The sequence below is a fragment of the Gopherus evgoodei genome, chromosome 6, assembly GCF_007399415.2.
Source record: "Gopherus evgoodei ecotype Sinaloan lineage chromosome 6, rGopEvg1_v1.p, whole genome shotgun sequence".
Classification (NCBI taxonomy): Eukaryota; Metazoa; Chordata; order Testudines; family Testudinidae; genus Gopherus; species Gopherus evgoodei.
The window spans coordinates 24,602,655-24,620,856 of NC_044327.1; the positions used below are offsets into that span (position 1 = coordinate 24,602,655).

The following is an 18,202-nucleotide window of genomic DNA, read 5'->3' on the forward strand; positions in this document are numbered from 1 at the left end:
ACCTTGAGAGGTCATTGAGTCCAGTCCCCTGCACTCATGGCAGGACCAAATACTGTCTGCAGCAATACTTACTCTACAGCACATCCTCCTGTCTATCACAGGCCTCTAACACCACCCAGCCACCTCCACACAGAGTGCACGTTTGCTCTGTCACACCCAATGCTTGCAGCTTGAGACAATATTAAAGCTGGATCTTGCCTATCAGAATATTTTACAAATAACATGCTTGGGATGGGACACACATAAGTGCAGTGCGTCTCTTCATATTTAAGACAATAATTCATACATGGTTTTAGTCTTGGCTCGAAGATGACTGCTTTGGTACCCTTTCCAAATGAAGTGAAATTGTCTTTAAAGAATGAGGCATTGGGCAGATGCAAAGGATTTTATTGACTCCTGTATTTGTTTTAACTACTGGGGCTTTGCATTTTCATAAATGAATGGATCCAATGTAAAAATAAGACATACAGTACCAAGTACAAATCATGCTAATCTGAGCACAATAAAAAGAAAACCAGTGTTTGCTGTCATCTTAGCATTCCCACTTCTAGCAGAGCTGCCAGCAAAAAATGATGTTTACAGCTGTGTATCATAACAAATATAAAAACTTTAATGAGTCAGACCATTCTTAGCATTTTTGTGAATGAATTTCATTATGAATGATGTAAGCACAGTAAAAAATAGCAGTAGGTTTACTGGTTTGACAAGCTCTAGAAACTGCAGATTTTGGCTGAACCAGGCTGCCCAGAGGATTCAGGGGGCCTGGGGTCTTCGGCAGCAGGGGGCCCCCGCTTTGGCAGTAATTCGACGGCAGGGGGGTCCTTCAGCAGCGGGTCCTGGAGTGGAAGTGCCCTGAAGACCCATGGCGGGGGCACCCCGCCGCCGCCGAATTACTGCTGAAGACCAGCACTTCGGCGGTGGGTCCTGCTTCGACGGTAATTTGGCGGCGGGGTCCTTCCGCCCCGGGGTGGAAGGACCCCCCGCTGCCGAAGATCAAGAGCAGAAGAAGTTCCAGGGCCCCAGGCCCCGTGAGAGTTTTCCAGGGCTCCTGGAGCAAGTGAAGGACCCTGCTCCAGGGGCCCCTCAAAACTCTCATGAGAGCCCCTGCGGGGCCTGGGGCAAATTGCCCCATTCCCCCCCCCCCAGGTGACCCTAGGCTGAACAGCAGACTGACCTGTAGTATAGAGAGCAGTGGTGCTCAAACTTTTTCAGTCACGCCCACCCCTTACCAGTAACGGAGGCTGTCTGTGCCCCCCATTACTGTATAGCCAAGGCATTCTGAGCAGTGGAGCTTGGGCTGAAGGCAGAGCTGGGGACGGAACTGGGGATGGGGCAGGAACTAGAGCTAGAGGCGGAGTTGGTCTGGGGGCAGAGAGGAGATGAGGGCAGAGCCAAGCTAGGGATAGAGCAGGGGGTAGAGTGAAGCTGTGGCTGAGGACAGAGTTGGTCTGAGGGTACACATGGAGTGAAGGCAGAGCCGTCCTGGGGGTGGAGCAGGATTGGGAGCTGAATGGGGTAGAGGGAGGAGCAAGGCGGGGGGCTGAGCTGGTCTAGGGGAAGAGCAGGGCTGGGAAAGTATGGCACTCTCTACCTGCCGCTCATGGGGCTGGCCCCAGTGCATGTCCCCCTCCCACCCCCAGTGTTCCTCTCTGCCACCTCTAAGGCAGTGCAGTTCACAGTTTGGGGACCACTGGTGCAGAGGGGAAAGGTCTGTTGACTTAGGTGTGGCAAGCCTTTCCTAACCCAGGAACCCTACAGTTCAGTGTCTGGGAACTGTAGAGCTTCTCATGAGAAGAGAACTCAGCACCTCAGATGCTCCCCAGAATGATATATACTAGACCTGAGCCATCACTCCCACCGACACTGCACAGACTATAGAATTTCTGGAAGCCCTTGAACTGGAGTAATTCCTTTGTGGGAGCACTTGTCAAAAGAGGGGTAAAATAGTCCTTGTACCACATGGGAGTCAGGAAGTAGCTGAAGCAGTGAGGTGGTAATTTTGGTTTCCCCATGCTGCTGGCCAGGTGACTCCTCACTGTATCTTCAGGCTGCCAGTGAGGGAGCTCCTGCCTGGGGACAGTTAGTGGTAGGACTCCCTTCTTTCCCAAGTCCGGATTGTATGTGGCAAAGGAAGGAATACTCAGACATACATTGCTACTTTATATCTGTGCAGAAAGAGGCTGCTTTGTTGAATTGTCCTACCTGGCTTACAGTCATATTAACAGGGTACTGTTAATTAACCTGCAGCAGCAGCTTCATATTGAATATGAGCTAGATCGGGCCCAGGGGACTCAAAATTGTAGTCATAGCGATGGTACAATAAAATGAGCACAGTTGCAGCAGCGCTAACTTTCAGACTGCCGGAGTGTTATTTTTAATCTAAAACCTACCAAAATAATAAAGGATCTAAAGAAAATGGTGGTGAGAGATGCTTTGGAAGCAGCTAATTTTCTTTTGAAACTATTAAACCACTAGTGAAAGGGAAAAGTGTGTACACCCAAGTCAAAATAACAAATAAGTAAGCCTTTTGTGTCTTTTTTAGTTAAATATAAATATTGTGTATTTCCAGCCAGACAACCATAATGAAGAAAATTATACTTGCTGGGAAACAAAATCAGATGAAACATTTACGGCTGGTGAAAAGACTAAACCACTTATTCCAGAGATGTGTTTTATTTATAGCGAAGAAAACACTGAAAACTATCCGTCAAATGCCTTTATTGAAGAGGATGGAACAAGTCTTCTAATATCCTGTGCAAAGTGTTGTGTACAGGTTCATGCAAGTAAATAAACTAATCATTCAATTTAAAGAAGTTGTGATTTACAATTTTGCCTGATTTGCTTTAGCAAGCAACATATACTGAGTCTATTCAGAACAGTTTTGTATGTAATCTTCAGAATTGTTAGGGTAAAACTTTATATCAGAACATCAAATATTCCGGCAATTGTTAACTTCGTCTGTGAAAACAGCAAATAATTGGAACCCTGTAAATAATAGTTAACATCATTATGGAACAGACCAAAGCTTTATATCTACAATTTTCAGTCTCATCTGCTGTAATCAGTCAAACTTAGCATAATAAAATACCTGTGCAACCATATCACCTTCTGCTATGATCCCACTAGGTTTCAAAAGTCAGGGCCAGGTCAGTACTTATTAAATAGATGGTGCCCTCCTTCTAAGTCAGTATTGAACCAATGGCCTAGCATAAAAATAGGGGAAGCTGTGATGCTAGAAGTGCCATCTTTCAGTTGAGAAGTAAAACCAAGGTCCTTGACCGCTTGTGATCAGTAATTGTCCCATAGCACTTTAATTAACTATATGAGCATTAGCCCCAGTGTCCTGGTCAGGGGGTATCAACCCCAGTGCCCAGTCTTTTTCTCCAATTACTAATGTGTGCCTTCCTTTCTGTAAAATTCACCCTGAACTTTTGTTAGAATAACATGTTCTCTCCCTATTCTAAACTGTTGTGTAGTGTTGTGTTGCCCTGTTAAATAACTAGAGTGAAGCCCTGGCCCCACTGAAGTCAATGAAAGTTTTGTTATTAACTTCAGTGGGGCCATAATTTCACCCTTAATATATTCTTCCCCTTTTCAGAAGTGTCAGGTGGAGTGATTTCCTACAGTACCTCAGAGAGGTGCTAGGACTTAATTAGTTAACATTCATGTAGCACACTATGTTTCTCATATGTAAGTGCCATATAGTTGGAAAGATTTAGTGTTACTTCATTTATCTGATTCTTAATTTTTATCATATGGAAAAATATCATATGGACTAGAAAAAACTAATAAAATGGAAAGTTTTCAGAGTTGAGAACTAGATGAATTGCTACCTGTGTCCTCTATAAGTTGATTATGCAGTAACATTAGACTTTACCTGGGAAGGAGCTCATTATTTAGTCATTTTGGTCACATGGCATGTGTTACTTTAGTGTTTGTATACAGCTGAATTGTGTGGAGCTATAGATACCCAGAAGGGCAGAATATATTAATCAACCCAACTCTTTTATTATAGGTTGTTATGGTGTTCCTTCTCATGAAATCCATGATGGATGGCTGTGTTCTCGATGCAGAAAAGGAGCCTGGACAGCTGTAAGTTGCATAGTTTATTTAGTTATCCTACTCCCTGCAGACGAACCAAAAAAAGCACACAAGGTATTGTATGTGGAATGCAGTATATAGGGCTGGGTTCTTCTAAATATACCACTTATTGCCAGTGAAGTGGTTTTTTCTCACTTTTAACAATGTTATTAGATTTAAATATAAAATTTCACTGTTTTGAGAGAGCGAACGAACCTTGAAAGAATTTTATATTGTCAAGAAAATTGCTAGCAAGTATATTATATTGTTTGTAGAATATTGTCTAAGAAAGCAACCCAAACTTTGACTATACATCAGAAGGAAAAGAAGAAATGAAATTTACTCTAATTATTTTAGTCCTTGAGAATGTATGCATGGGAATCTGGGGAGAGCAGAGGAAGGGAAAGCTGAATAATAAATTATCAGCAAGTATGAAATTGTTCTTTTAGAGCATTTATGGATTTACACCAGCAGACAGTCATAAAATGTTTCACATCTCAAACCATATATGTATATTGTATGATCAAAAAAGAAAATAACACAGGGATGAAATATTGTTGGAAATAGATGGATCCTATCCTTTCAGGAAAATTGCATGTTTTCATAATTTTTTTTTCAGTAATACTATTTGATAAAGTAAAAGCAGCAAAGAGTCCTGTGGCACCTTATAGACTAACAGACATTTTGGAGCATGAGCTTTCATGGGTGAATGTCTGTTAGTCTATAAGGTGCCACAGGACTCTTTGCTGCTTTTACAGATCCAGACTAACACGGCTACCCCTCTGATATTTGATAAAGTGTAAACAATAATAAATGTGGTTAAGAAGATAGATTATTTAAAATAATTCAACTTGTACAGAATGTTAACATTTTTCCCCGTGGATCAAGCAGATCTCTGACCTGAATAATTTGCATTAACTTAAACAATGGGATTCAGAAGGAGGTTTTATAACCCATATCTCCTGTATAGGGTCATAGGATATTTTTCTATAGCCTGTATAGGCTCACAGGATATTTTTCAATAGTGTTCACTGTTAAAAGTTAGCAATTACTATGCCATGCTATCTAAAACTCTGCACTCAGAATATGCAATAGTTGCAGGATTTCTGGTGCCCTTAATGGCAACTTTGGGTAAATGCTGACTTTTTAGTAACAACCACTCCTACTACTAGGGAATAGCCATTTATTTTTTCATTTAGCCATCACATGTCTAGAATTTAGCAAATCTGCCTTCCCCCAACAAACTTCTGTTACATTTGATGGCAGTTGTGTTCTCTGGGAAAGCATTTCGTTTCATCATTCATTTTAAGAAATGCAAAGTTGTGGGTGACAACATTGATTAATGAACACCAGCCTCCTGATTTAATGTGGTATAATCATTTCATCATTACTTACTAAGTGTGATTTATATGAATCTAATGGATGGGATAACTGAGTTGTAAAGCTATTTACTAAGCATGAACTGTACTTGATAAAGAAATATTGGCCACTTTAGGCATTAGAAAATTAAAGGCCAAACTTTGCAGATTGGCTTTCTACATTGAGCCTGGGAAATCTGCACATGTACCTATTGCACAAATAAACAAACATTCCAAGTAGGTCGCTACATACACACAATAAGCACTAATGCAGATTTTATTTTTGCATATTCAGTGAGTTTCCTCAGTGCAGATGTTACCAACTGACCATGAATTCCCCATATTTAAATAGGGATCTATCTAACAAAGGGGTATTAAGAGCATGCTTGAGGCATGGAGGCAGTGTGGTTTGGAAGAGGGAGCACTGGACTGGGACTCAGGATACTAGGGTTCTATTCCCAGCTCTGGCCTGCTGGGTGACCTTGGACAAGTCAGTGCCCTTCTCTGTGCCTCAGTTTTTCTATTTGTAAAGTACTTTGAGATCTACTGGTGAAGAGCAAGGTGGTATTATTATTATTATTATTATTATTATTATTATTATTATGGCGATGCCTCAACAAGAAATACATTACTATGTCGTTGTTCAAATAACTCCTTCTCTTGACACCTGGTGAGAGATATTATCCCTGGACCTTTTCTCTTAGAGACTCTCTTCCCCCAATACATCCTGCCATGGTGGTTGGGGTTGGCTGGGACACTGCAGTTGTATGTTCCTGTGTATTAACTCAGTGTTTGGGTGGAGTTAAGGCATCTTCAGTAGCAAGCCCTACGCTCTGAAATTTAACTTCTGGTGCAATTCTGTCAGAACAGAAATCCTATTTTAGGGTGTGATGCGAGACACGTCTCTAAGTTCAGGCTTTCTCCCAGTAATATATATTGGATTCCCTATGGCAGCTAGTCATCTCTCATCTGATTTCCGTTAAGAAAACTTAGAAAGAAATCCTATTTTATCTCAGGGGGTAATGTTTTCAGATACTTTGAAGAAGACACAAGTGTCCACTGTACTGAAAAATGTGACATTGCTCACTGTGGTGGGTCAGCTCCCTGCCCCAGTCAAGAAGTGGTTAAAGAGTTCCTCGCAACTAAGTCAGCTCCAATCCCCTACTCCCATAAGGCCTGTCAGTCCTGGAGGTCCACAAAAGGGAGGTTCCTGGCTCAGGTGGGGGTGGCATTGAGGCAGTGCACAGAGCTCCCTGGTCCCAGGGAGTTGTCTACTGGGGAATCTATTTGCGAGCATCACCGCCTGAACCCCTGAGTAGTAGGTATGGTATATGTATTGACTAAGATGAGTGGAACAAGAAGGGAAAGAATGTTTTAAAACTGTCAGAAATACTTTCTGATTTTTAAGGTTGTAGTCCAGTGTTTGCTCAGTACATAGTTATTAAAATGTGCACTGAATCCATTTCTATTTCTGTAAAATGTTTTCCTGTTTCTCTCTTGCTGGTCAATGGAAAAAACTTGTTAAATGCTCTTTATCAAACAATCAGGAATTTCAGGACTTTGGAAACTGCTTTTGTAATGTTTTTTCCAGAGTTGTGGGTGGGTGGGGGGAAAGGCAAAAGTCAATCCTAGCAAGTGACAGGGTGCCTTTAACTGAGACTCTAATTATCAATTAAGTGAACAGGGTTAGACAGCCCTGCTGCTCTAACAAAAAGTTTGTCAATTTCCTTTCAGGAAAGGGACAGCTGTGGCATTTCTAAGTGTTGGGGTTGTAAGGCGAACATTCATGAAAATTCCTTGGGTGACTGCAATAGGAATGGAAAGCCACATTGTTGTATTCAAAATACTGAGAAACTTCAGAACATTTGCTTGAAGTTTGGTATTAAAGACAACCTATACCTCTCACTGCTATATACAGCAGCGTGTCTTAAGGGAAAAAGCATAGAGTCTACATTTTTTGTATGTAATAAGCATGTTTAATTATCAAAACACAGGAGGAAAAAGTATAAAAGAATATGAAATCCCATATTTTGTTAGTTTCATGTTGAAGGAAGGTAAGCGTGAAGGTCCTGAAATAGCACCAAAGTTGGAGATCATTTAAGAAATGCTCCTATTTAAAAGCATCGGAGTGTGTCATAGGGTGATAGGTGCAATATAAGAACATAAATAGTTAGATAATACGTGGTATTGTCACTTATTTCATATGAACAGCAGGTTAAGGAGGAATCCTAGGGCTTAGTAGGAAGTTGAGGAGGTGGAGAAGAGGGGTAGGATTGGGGCGATGTCTGGAGGCTGAGGAAAAGAGAGTATTGGAACTGGAGACAAGGAGGCACAAAGGATTTAGGATTTCTGTTTCTGTGTTTTCAGGAGTACGTGAGAATAGTGATGTTTCTAGGAGATTGGAAAGGACTAGGTGGTAAACCAGGGTCCATCTAGTTCACCAGTCTTTTATTTTTCATTTGAAGCCCTGTGTATAAAATATTTGAGTGAACTTTTGTAGTTTTAGGTGTGTGTCGATAAAAATGTTGCAAGATTATTAGTGGTGACAACTTCATATTCATCTAAATACAGTTTGGTGACCTGTGTGAAATGAGGAGTTGGCCTCAGTTTAGTTCTTTTTCTGGATTTTTCTACATAACAGAAACCGCTGTCTTAGTGGCACAAGTTGATGTTTTGGTTGGGAGCATCACTGGGAATATCAGAGATTGAATGGACGTATTAATTGCCTTCTCATTTTTAGAAGTGGTCCCTTGGTGCTCTAGAAGCACATTGGTAGGATAACTTTTGGAAATATATATTAGTGCTTCCTATTTATTTTATCTGTTTTGTGTTTACCTGGAAAATTTTCAGGGCTATAATTTTCTGGCATCTTTTATTAGCGCTAAATTTACTTTAAGCGTTTCCTCTTTAATCTAGCATTCAGTTCGTTATTGCCACATTTAGCTTAGTTATGCTAACACAAACAAATGATCTTATTAGTGTGAGCTATGGGACTTGAGAGAGGATAGATATTGAGGTGAAATCTTGACCTGCTGAACTCAGTGACAAATAGGATTGTCAATTTTGAGTGGAGGTATTTCTGGAAGTTACATCATATGGCGTAATCTTCAATTAAAGATTAATATTTCATTCCTTGGGACTCCAGGACAGTCCTGGAGGGTTGGCAAACCTAAATGGCAAAATTCCCATTGACTTGGGTTGCGTGATTGAATGGCATTCATAGTTCAGTAAGGGGAAATGTCTGTCATTTTACTTGAAGGAAAAAAAATACTTATCGATGTCAAACACAACTTTAATAAATTACTGTATTGAAATTTTATTAATATGGAACCACACTGCAGCCATCTACGTGGTTCAAAGGTTTAATATTATTTTTGAATTCTATATGTCATTTTAGGGTCATGTTTACAAAACTGTCTTTTTAATGTCTCTGAAATGATGCTAGATTATGCTGTTGGCTTTCTCCTCTAGAGATTGACACTAACATAAAATCTCATAGTTGGCTAGTTACATTTACTGTGGTTCCCTTTTAACTGATGCGCCTCTTAAAAGACTGCAGTTAATTAAAGTGCTAGTGCCAGGGTTATTGCTTTACCTTATAAAAACGTGCAAATTCCATTATTCTCCACAACCTCTTCCTGAAAGCTTTGTTCTATCTTTGTGTTCCACATTTATATTGCTTTTGTTAATAAAGGAATGTATTTGCTTGACGTTTTAGGGTCTTGGTACTATAATGTCTGTCATGTTTTACTTTCCAGTTTATGCTATTCTGGATCCAGTTTTCTATAATAAACCATGAATATAGGTTATTCATGTAAATATACAGTTCTTCATTAGGCTAACCATCGATTAGATGCTTCAACTGTGGCATATGGGGGCCTTTAAAGATCCTATAGCATTCCTATCATTTCTAAGTCACCAACATTGTACTAAGCAGTACATAAAATATGGTCTGCGCCTCAGTGAACGGACTGTCTAAACAGTGCATTCAGTACAGTCTGAACATATAATTACACACAATTAAAATACATAGAATACAGGTGAAATTTTCATGCAGTCTGAATTGTTTTCTTCTTTCATTTCCCCCCATTATCTGAGGGGAGTTAGCACTGAAAGCCTGATGGAAGAATTATATTTTGAGAAGAGATTTGAATGCAGAGGGGAGACTACATGATAAACAACAAGACAACAGGGTCTACCATCCATAAGGGGGCAGCATGGGAGGATACAAAAAGGGTGGTCAGGTGGGATGGTTGGAAAGAGTGGAAGCAATGGTAGGGATGTTAACCTCAGTGTCCTGGCCAGGTTCCAACTCGGTGACTGTTAGCTTAGAGTGGAAAAGGCATTTTTCACTTTCTTTGTGAAGCTATTGGGTACTGGTGTTGTCCTGTTAAATAGTTGCTGTTTTCTCTCCAACCTTTTATATTCAATTAACAGGAGAATTGGTCTCTGTGTGTAATTTAATTTTGTCTATCTAAGTTTGTAAAACACTTTGGGATGAAAGGCCCTATAGAAATGAAAGTCCAGAAAGCTGTTTTTCATTTGAGTCCCAACTAGGACTATGACAGACATTTGAAAGTATAACAGATTCTAGGTGTACTAAAAGTTACAGAGTCTAGGCTGTTTCCTTTGGTTGGAAATTCCTTCCTGTATGTATTAGCTTGGCGAACTGTCTCCTCTGAAATATTCAGATGCACGTTATTTTCTTTGGTTCGCAGCTTTTCCTTCTGTAGTAGTTTAGGATAGGTTATGCTATCATGATACTGTGCTTGGGTAGCTCCAAAGATGAATTTTGCCTTTGATCTAGGTAATTGAAGCTGAAGCAGTCTTACAGGGATTGTCTTACTGGAACACTGAAATAAGCCAAATACACCTAATGATTCTAGTATTTACTAAGAAATTTTACAGATGTGAGAGCTCCCTACATAGGCAATCAAGAACCCAAAGAAATGTCTGAATTAGCGCTGACATCTTAGAGATTTAAATTGTACATCTACAGCAGTGGTCCCCAAACTTTTTGTGGCCGGTAGCACATTCATGTTTTCAGAAGAGTGTGGCGGGCGCCAACAATTTTTCAAGGCTTATTTTGTATTTGTACCTTATATAATACAAAAAACATCATATTTAATATTACATAATATATGAATCCAGAGAAAAGAGAAGCTGTGAGGACACTGGCGCCCGCAGCCCCGGTGTTTTCTGTCCCCGGCAGGCACGGGGCCGCAGCTTCTCTCCCCAGCTGGGCAGTAGGTGGGGGCACACAAATGCCCCGGCGGGCGCCATGGTGCCCACGGGCACTGCATTGGGAACCACTGTCGTACAGGGTGAATGCTGTTGCTCATACTGAGTTCCTATAAACACGGCGTTCCTGTCCTATCAGTCAGGTGGAATGTTACTGTTTTTAGGAGTTTACAGGAACACACCGTATTTAGCTGTTTCATTATTTGTCTGTAGAACCCGACATTTTTAAGAAGTGGTTAGTGATTTAGAATGCTTCTGTTTTTTGGACTCCATTTTGAAACACTTTAAAAGCACCATTTTAAAGCTCAGCCCTTTCTGAAAATCATCCCTTTAAAGTACTTTAAGTTGAGCACTGAAAATCACTGGTCACTTATGAAAATTTATGCTCCTGTATTTATATAGGTTTACATAACTTTTAGTTTATGTAGCAGATCCTCAGCTGGGTTGATTGTCACAGCTCCATGGAGGGTAATTTACAGTAGCAGAAGACCTGCTCCTATATGCTTATAATAATAGACTTCTGACTATTGTGCTCATCTAATTAGCCAGTTTGCTAAAACTTTTAAATAATATGAAAATATATTTTTACTAATTGAAATATATATATTGCAATTTAAATATGCATTAAATATTGAAGTATATTAATTATATAGTATTGGCCCCAAGCCTGCTTCTACTGAAAACAGTGGAACTTTTGCCACTGGATTGGGCCCCATGTGTTCTCTACAAGAGTCATGCAACAGAGATATTCTTGTATATAAACAAAGTAGTAACCGTACTGCAAAATAGTAAATTGTATCATGAAAAATATAATGTGATATAAATTAGTATCCCTATTCTTTATTATGAAATGCATAAATCAGAAAATTGTGAATATTTATTACTCTGCTGCATAATAAGGAAGATTTTGTATAATATAGTGGAACTCCTACATTGCAGCAGCAGCCATATTTTGTGTGAATAGTACATAATTGTGGAATGATTGCCACCCTGCTCCCGTAGCTTTCTGCTCCTCTTCAGGTTCATTGAAGAGCAGCATGCTGATATGCAGACTCATTATGGTATATATTAGTACTTTGATTTCCACTGCTTTATGTCTAACTTTTCTCTCCAGAAAATTCTAATTTAAATGAAATGATGAAAATATTATATGCAAAAACAATTTGTAAGTTTCCGTGTAGTAAATTATGGGACGGCTGTTTAGTTTTATTACCAGTAACTATCACTCAGGGAACCCCTCTAGCACAGCTCACAACATGTCAATTCTTGCATCATTCAGCATTTGCATGAACCCACATGTAAGATAATGCACATTCATATTTTACTGTGCAGTTGTTATTGTTTGACTGATAATTATTTTTGAGACAGAGAAAGAGTGACATTGAATCCATCTGTGTTAGAGTACTGCTCATAAAAAACTAGCCACAAATCATCTCAAAAAATAAAAAGACCAAAAGATTAAATGATTCATCTGTATAGTTCTTAAAAGTGAAACTGTATTCATACCTAGCTTCTTGATTGAGAACAAATGCCTCATTAATCTTAAATACCTCAGCCAGAGAATGCTAGTAAAGTCAGGAAGAATAATGACAGACATTTCAGGGAACGCAGCATAGTGTACCCTATGCAGAAGTGCTGTCACCCCTTAGGCACTCTGCGCAAACATATATACCCTTACTTTAAAAAAAAATTGGGGAAGGAGAAAATGGGGAGGAGAAAGGAAAGAAATGTGCTCGTAGATACTTACTTTAAATGATGAAAATAAATCCAATCAATGAAAATGAAAGAAACACTAAGTTTTAATCTTCACATGAACACACATGCTTTACACCTTAGCTGCTTTAATCATGCTGAGAACAAAGAATAAAGCATCTCTAAATCCTGAGTACATATTATGTATTACCCCTCCTGGCTAGGTGAATGAGAAGTAACATCTAACTTTTCAGTTTACTTAGCAGGGTCCCACTTTCAAAGGTGCTGAAGTTGCACCTGCAAAATATGTATGTATGTATTCAGTTGTATAGGTACATGTGTATTTGTGAATGCACAGGAATGTTTCCTGGGCTCAAGCCATTGTTTTCATACTAACTTGTAGGTAGTCTTTCCCAGGGGTAATAAAGTCAGTTTTTAAGACTCCTTCAAGAAACATTAAATACAGAGAGTGAAATCCTGGCCCTATTGTGATTTTTGCCAATGATTTTAATTGGGTCAAGATTCCACTGTCTATCATTGTCTGTGTGGGAGAAGGAAGTGCTCAAGATAATTTTAGCTAATTTAAAAGCACTATATTCTGTTATAGAGTTACAACAGGTTTTTGCAATAGAAAACAAACTACTATATTTCTGTGATTTCTATGATTCTTAAAGTGGCCACAGGCACTCAGTCTTTATATGGAATATCCCGAAGGTGGAAGCTGCAAACTGGTCTGATTGGATTTTATCAGGTTAGACCTGTCCCTGCTACACTTTTAAAGTGAGGAGACTGCGTAAATGTACACAATCAAATGTTTTTTGGCTCTCTGAAATTCTGCTGCTGACTGTAGTTTTAGAGAGACGGGGAGGTACAAATTTACCATCACAGAAATCCTGCAGACCTTAATCTGCTTCAGAATTTGAAGTCACTTGCCACAGAAGTGACAACTGAATGATCAGAGATTTGAAGAGCCCTGGACAATGTTTCAAGGACACTGCATGGTGTGTTAATAGTAACCGTGCAATAGTTCTTTATTTAGTTGTTCAATTATTTGTATGCAGATGTGCTTTAAATACATAGGTTTTTATTTCCAAATTCAGATTTAGTGAGTGGATTTATGTTTGATTCTATTTCCTGTTAGAAGAGCCTAATACATGGATTGAGGTGGGCTATACTTAAAGCTCATTTTATTTCATTTTATTTTATTTTGATTTGGGCCAGGTATTAAAATTGTGACTTGCTGAGGCCTATTTGGCAAATCAGCTAAAACAAGGACATTTAAGACAGCAAGCGAAGACTATTTTGTATTGGTATTTCTTTAAGTGATGTCTTCGTAAAGAGCCATTGGAACATTATTTAATTGTACAAAAATAATGAATTGGGACAGTCTTATTATAATGATGCACTTCTGTATTTGAGGTTGTGTCAGCACGTTCATTATAAACCCATATTTTCAAGGTTTGATAACTCAGCCATAAAAATTTGCGTCATGTTGTAACTTGGCACACAAAGTCTTAATCTCCAGCGAGGTATTTTTGTTATCCAAATTTTTAAAGAATTTGGCCATTTTAAAGGGGAATTATCAGAATTGGTGGACATAAAAATTGTGGCTCCAGTAGGAAAGGCTTAACTTTCCTGATACTTCCTCTGTATTTCTTTTTCAAACTGATCCATGCTGCTATCAGAAAAATTAATAATAATAATAATAATAATAATAATTAAAAAAGGACAAATAACTCACTGTGAGAATCACATGCAAGGATTGATACTAGCAATGTGTGTACCTTGGTTTGTGTTTACTGTTAGACTAACAGTCTGTCAGGCAGTGTTTATTAACATGCTCTTTAGAGGCAATATGGTTGGAAAGGATTCAAACTAGATACCTTCCTGACAGGATTGTTTAAATAGCAAATCAAGGTTTAGACTGTCAAACCTGGATACTGTCATTTTAACCTAGGAATACAGAAACTATCATAATGGATTGGACCCAAGGTCCATCTAGTCCGTTATTCTGTCTGAGGGATCAGTTCTAGGTGCTTCAGAGGAAAGTGTAAGAACCATGCGGTAGGCAGATGTGGGAAAATCTTGCCCCCCACATTAGGTACCAGGCTGGTCACTAATACTGAATAGAGATTGGCTTAAACACTGAAGTCTGAGGCTTACTGTCATTTCCAAAATGTTTGTTACTAATTGTAAGAACTCTGGATATTTTTGTTATCCAAGTGAATGTCCAATCCATTTTCGAATCTTGATAATTTCTTTCCCTCAACAACATCCTGTGGTAATGAGTTCCACAGTCTTATCACATTTTGTATGGAAAGCGTTATCAGTTTTGAATTTGACACCTTTTAATTTAATTGAATGTCCCATTGTTTTTGTGTTATGAGACAGGGAGACCAGAACCACCCCATCTCTCTGCTCTATGTCATTCCTTATTTTATATACCTTTATCATGTCTCTTCTTTAAGATAACAATCCAAATCTTTTAAATCTCTCTTACTATGAGAATTTGTCCATGCTCTTAATGTGGTCACCCTTCGCTGAACGCGCTATAGTTCTACAATATCCTTTTTGAGATGGGTTGGCAGCAACTACACACAGTATTCCAGAGGAGGCTGCACCATTGGTTTATGTAAAAGCATAATATTCTCTTGATTACTCTCCATCTCATTCTTTATGCATCCTAACATTTTGTTAGCATTTTTGACCCAGATGCACTTTGAGAAAAAGATTTCAGGTCCCTTTCTTGAGTTGATGCATTTAATTTTGAACCCTGTAAGATATATGAGTAGTTTAAATTTGTCCTTCCAAGGTCTCAGTATGGGACCCTTGGACTGTATACTTTTCAGGGATATGTAAGTAGTTTACTTTGTTTTGTAAAGAGTTGTAGAATCATAAAAATGTTCAGTAATATTGTCTGTTGTATTGGGTAAATGATATGTATATGAAAATATATATCATATTACACACAAGAAACTACAGTAATAGAACATTTTGCAGGTTGCAATGCCAAACACTTAAAAATTAGGAAATGCTAGAATTAAGATTGCTTGTGCAACCTTAATTCTTCCCCCTTGTCCATGTACATTATGACACTGTCTTTAATTCCATAATCACACACTATTTTTTCCATAGGATCCCTATTTTCCCCCCTTACCTGCCTTCTCAGAAATGGCTGAACTGCTTTGGCTGAAATTAAAAAAAAAAAAAAAAAAAAAAAAAAAAAAAAGCTAGAGGTAGACAGCCAACATGGAAATTTTTAGCTGAAGCAGTAAAATTTTTGCAGTAAGCAACTGAAAACAGGGTCTTATCATGGGAAGCGTTGGGCAACCGTAATAATAGGTGGTGCTACCAGCCCTGACAGTGCACACCTATGACAGATCGATTTTAATCTGCTGAAAATTCATATTTTATATATTGTATAAATGTTGAGTTTTTCTGAAAAAATAGAAGCTGTGTCTGTATAAGGAGTTGGTTTTAAGGTAACATCACAAGTCAGAGACAGTAAATATTTGAAAGGAGGTTAATCGACATCCCAAAAGGATGTTTTCCAGCTGCAGTCCATCACCTTGGAGTGAAATGAAAATCCACTCTAAGAGAAAGCCCCTTTAAAGAACACTTCCAGAAGAATGTTGTGGAAAAAAAGGGGTAGAAAACCAAACTGCTTATCCAAAGCAATGAACACAAATCTGAATGGATTTGGGAAGTATGTAATGTGAGAGACAGCATTGGCACCTCAGAAGGGGTATCTATGTTAATACCTTGTGGGTGATCAGACTGTGAGACTGAGAGAAGAGGGAGGGAGAGCCAGGGACACTTACTTTGGGTTCAGAGGGGATGCTCTGTAGAAGAAAACAGGACGAGCTGGGAAAAGTGTAAGCTTTTGTTTCTGCACTGCAACTACACAAATTGTACTACACAGCTTAGCTTTGGCAGAGTTCAAGATTAGAAGCTTATTTAAATTTATGATTTTTCTCTAAACTTCATAAACTTGTTTTTAATGAGACCATATGAGTCCAATATTATTTTGAGATAATGTCACTCAGTATATTCATGAAGGGGAATCGATCTCTTCTCAGTGGCAATGGGGGAGAAAACTGTGGCTATCCTTTAGCAGTTGGCTGAGACAGCATCTTAAGAAATGCTTTCCAGTCACTGGTTGCAGTCAGTAGAGGCATGGGAAAAGCCTGTTGACCATGAGGAGTAGCAGAAAAAGGAGACCTAAGATTACAATACTAAATATATAATTTGACTGGGCAAATAGTGAGCTACTTAAAATGCTGCAAACATATTATCAATACTTGCCATGCATTAACCCACCAGCCAAAATACATATTTACCTGAAATGATCCATTCTGGTACCTCTATTAATTAAAGTTCTTTTTCTAAGCTTCCACGAGTCCATTTTGTTTGTTTTTCAAAATAGAGGCTCTTATTAACAAACAAACAAACAAAAATGATAGTAAGCGTAGGCTAGGCTGTGAGGATTAAAGTCAAGCTGACATCATTTAATTGTTCTGTATCATTTTTACCAGTCACCATACACATGGTATAGTATTTATGTATTTTTTCTTTACAATGTATGCTTAGCACTGCAGAACAACAATGCATTTTTCCTAGACCAGTTTGCTGTGAAATTTAAATATGTTTCTATATCATATTAAAAACATAGAGTTAGCTCCCATCCCAAATGTAACTTTTTTATAAAGCTGCTGATGTGAAGCTATTCAAAATCTAGTGTGCCACTCTGGCATTTTTACATTTTTGTGACAAATTAATATTACTAAAAGTTTCTATAGAATGTAACCATTTAGAAGACAAGCATATGAAGAGTAATAATTATAGCTAGACAACTAATTCCCGGAAAATAATTTGTTTGATGAATTTAGCTCCTTTTTCTGCTTGCAGAATGCCCTTGACAAATCACGATTCCTTTGTTGTTCATATGCGTTCAGAGCATTTTTTAAACTTAGTTATATAGTGTACTCTGAGTATTTGATACTTGAAATTCAAATAGGTCAGTTAAATTTGATTGGTCACATATGTAATTTTTTTTCCTGTTCCCTGATTGACTAAGGGCAGCTCTTATGGTCTGATTTTGAAGAAGCCACAGGGGCTTTCACTGTCTCACGGAGAGAGAGCAATTTAAAGAGAAAGCAGGATGTGAAAAGTTCATAGCCTCGTTGTCAGTAAGAGTACTGTCAAATCTTTGTTTGGCTTGTTTATAAGCATCTGTGCCAAGGCTCTTCAGATGGGTTTGGGGAATCTTATTTCCTTGCTGTGTCAAACAGACACCTATCCCATATAAAATACTGCTACCTCTGAAGAGAGTACTCACGTGAGTTCAAAAACCATTTTCTGTAAGCATTGGTGTCAAAAACGACAACAATAGCTTGAATGTTGGAAGAAAGTGAAAAAAGGTACTCAGACCCAACCAGAGGACGTTCATTTTTAAATTTCAATGAATAGTTGTATGATATTTTTGTGGTATTTACTGTGGCCTAATAATAACTAATAACTAATTTTGAATTAATAAATGATATTCATTTGAGCAAACCTGATCCCCATCTTGGCTATAATTACAGGTAGGATGGACAAAGAGAAGGGAGGTTTACTCAGTTTACTTGTATGTCAGCCTTTCAGTGCAAAAAAGACAATGTATATGTAAGAATACCATAGGGTGGTTACAAACCTTGCTATACCATTGTAAACCGGAGTAATTGTACAATATCAAATTGAAGAGTCTTGACAGTCTGGGGTACCACAGGGTGATTGGTACTGGCAATTATACTATTTATTATCTTCATTAAGGATCTGGAAGATTAAGTAAA

At 38.5% G+C, this 18,202-nt stretch overlaps 1 protein-coding gene across 4 annotated transcripts in view; it reads left to right on the forward strand.

The window, feature by feature from the left end:
* The window catches only part of KDM4C (lysine demethylase 4C), a 441,772-nt gene that overhangs the window by 303,438 nt on the left and 120,132 nt on the right, over nucleotides 1–18,202 (forward strand). For all 4 annotated transcript variants that reach the window (XM_030567955.1, XM_030567954.1, XM_030567956.1 and 1 more), the window contains exons 14-15: nucleotides 2,570–2,783; nucleotides 4,016–4,092. In XM_030567955.1, coding sequence (XP_030423815.1) covers nucleotides 2,570–2,783; nucleotides 4,016–4,092 — 291 coding nt within the window. The remainder of the gene's footprint in view (nucleotides 1–2,569; nucleotides 2,784–4,015; nucleotides 4,093–18,202) is intronic.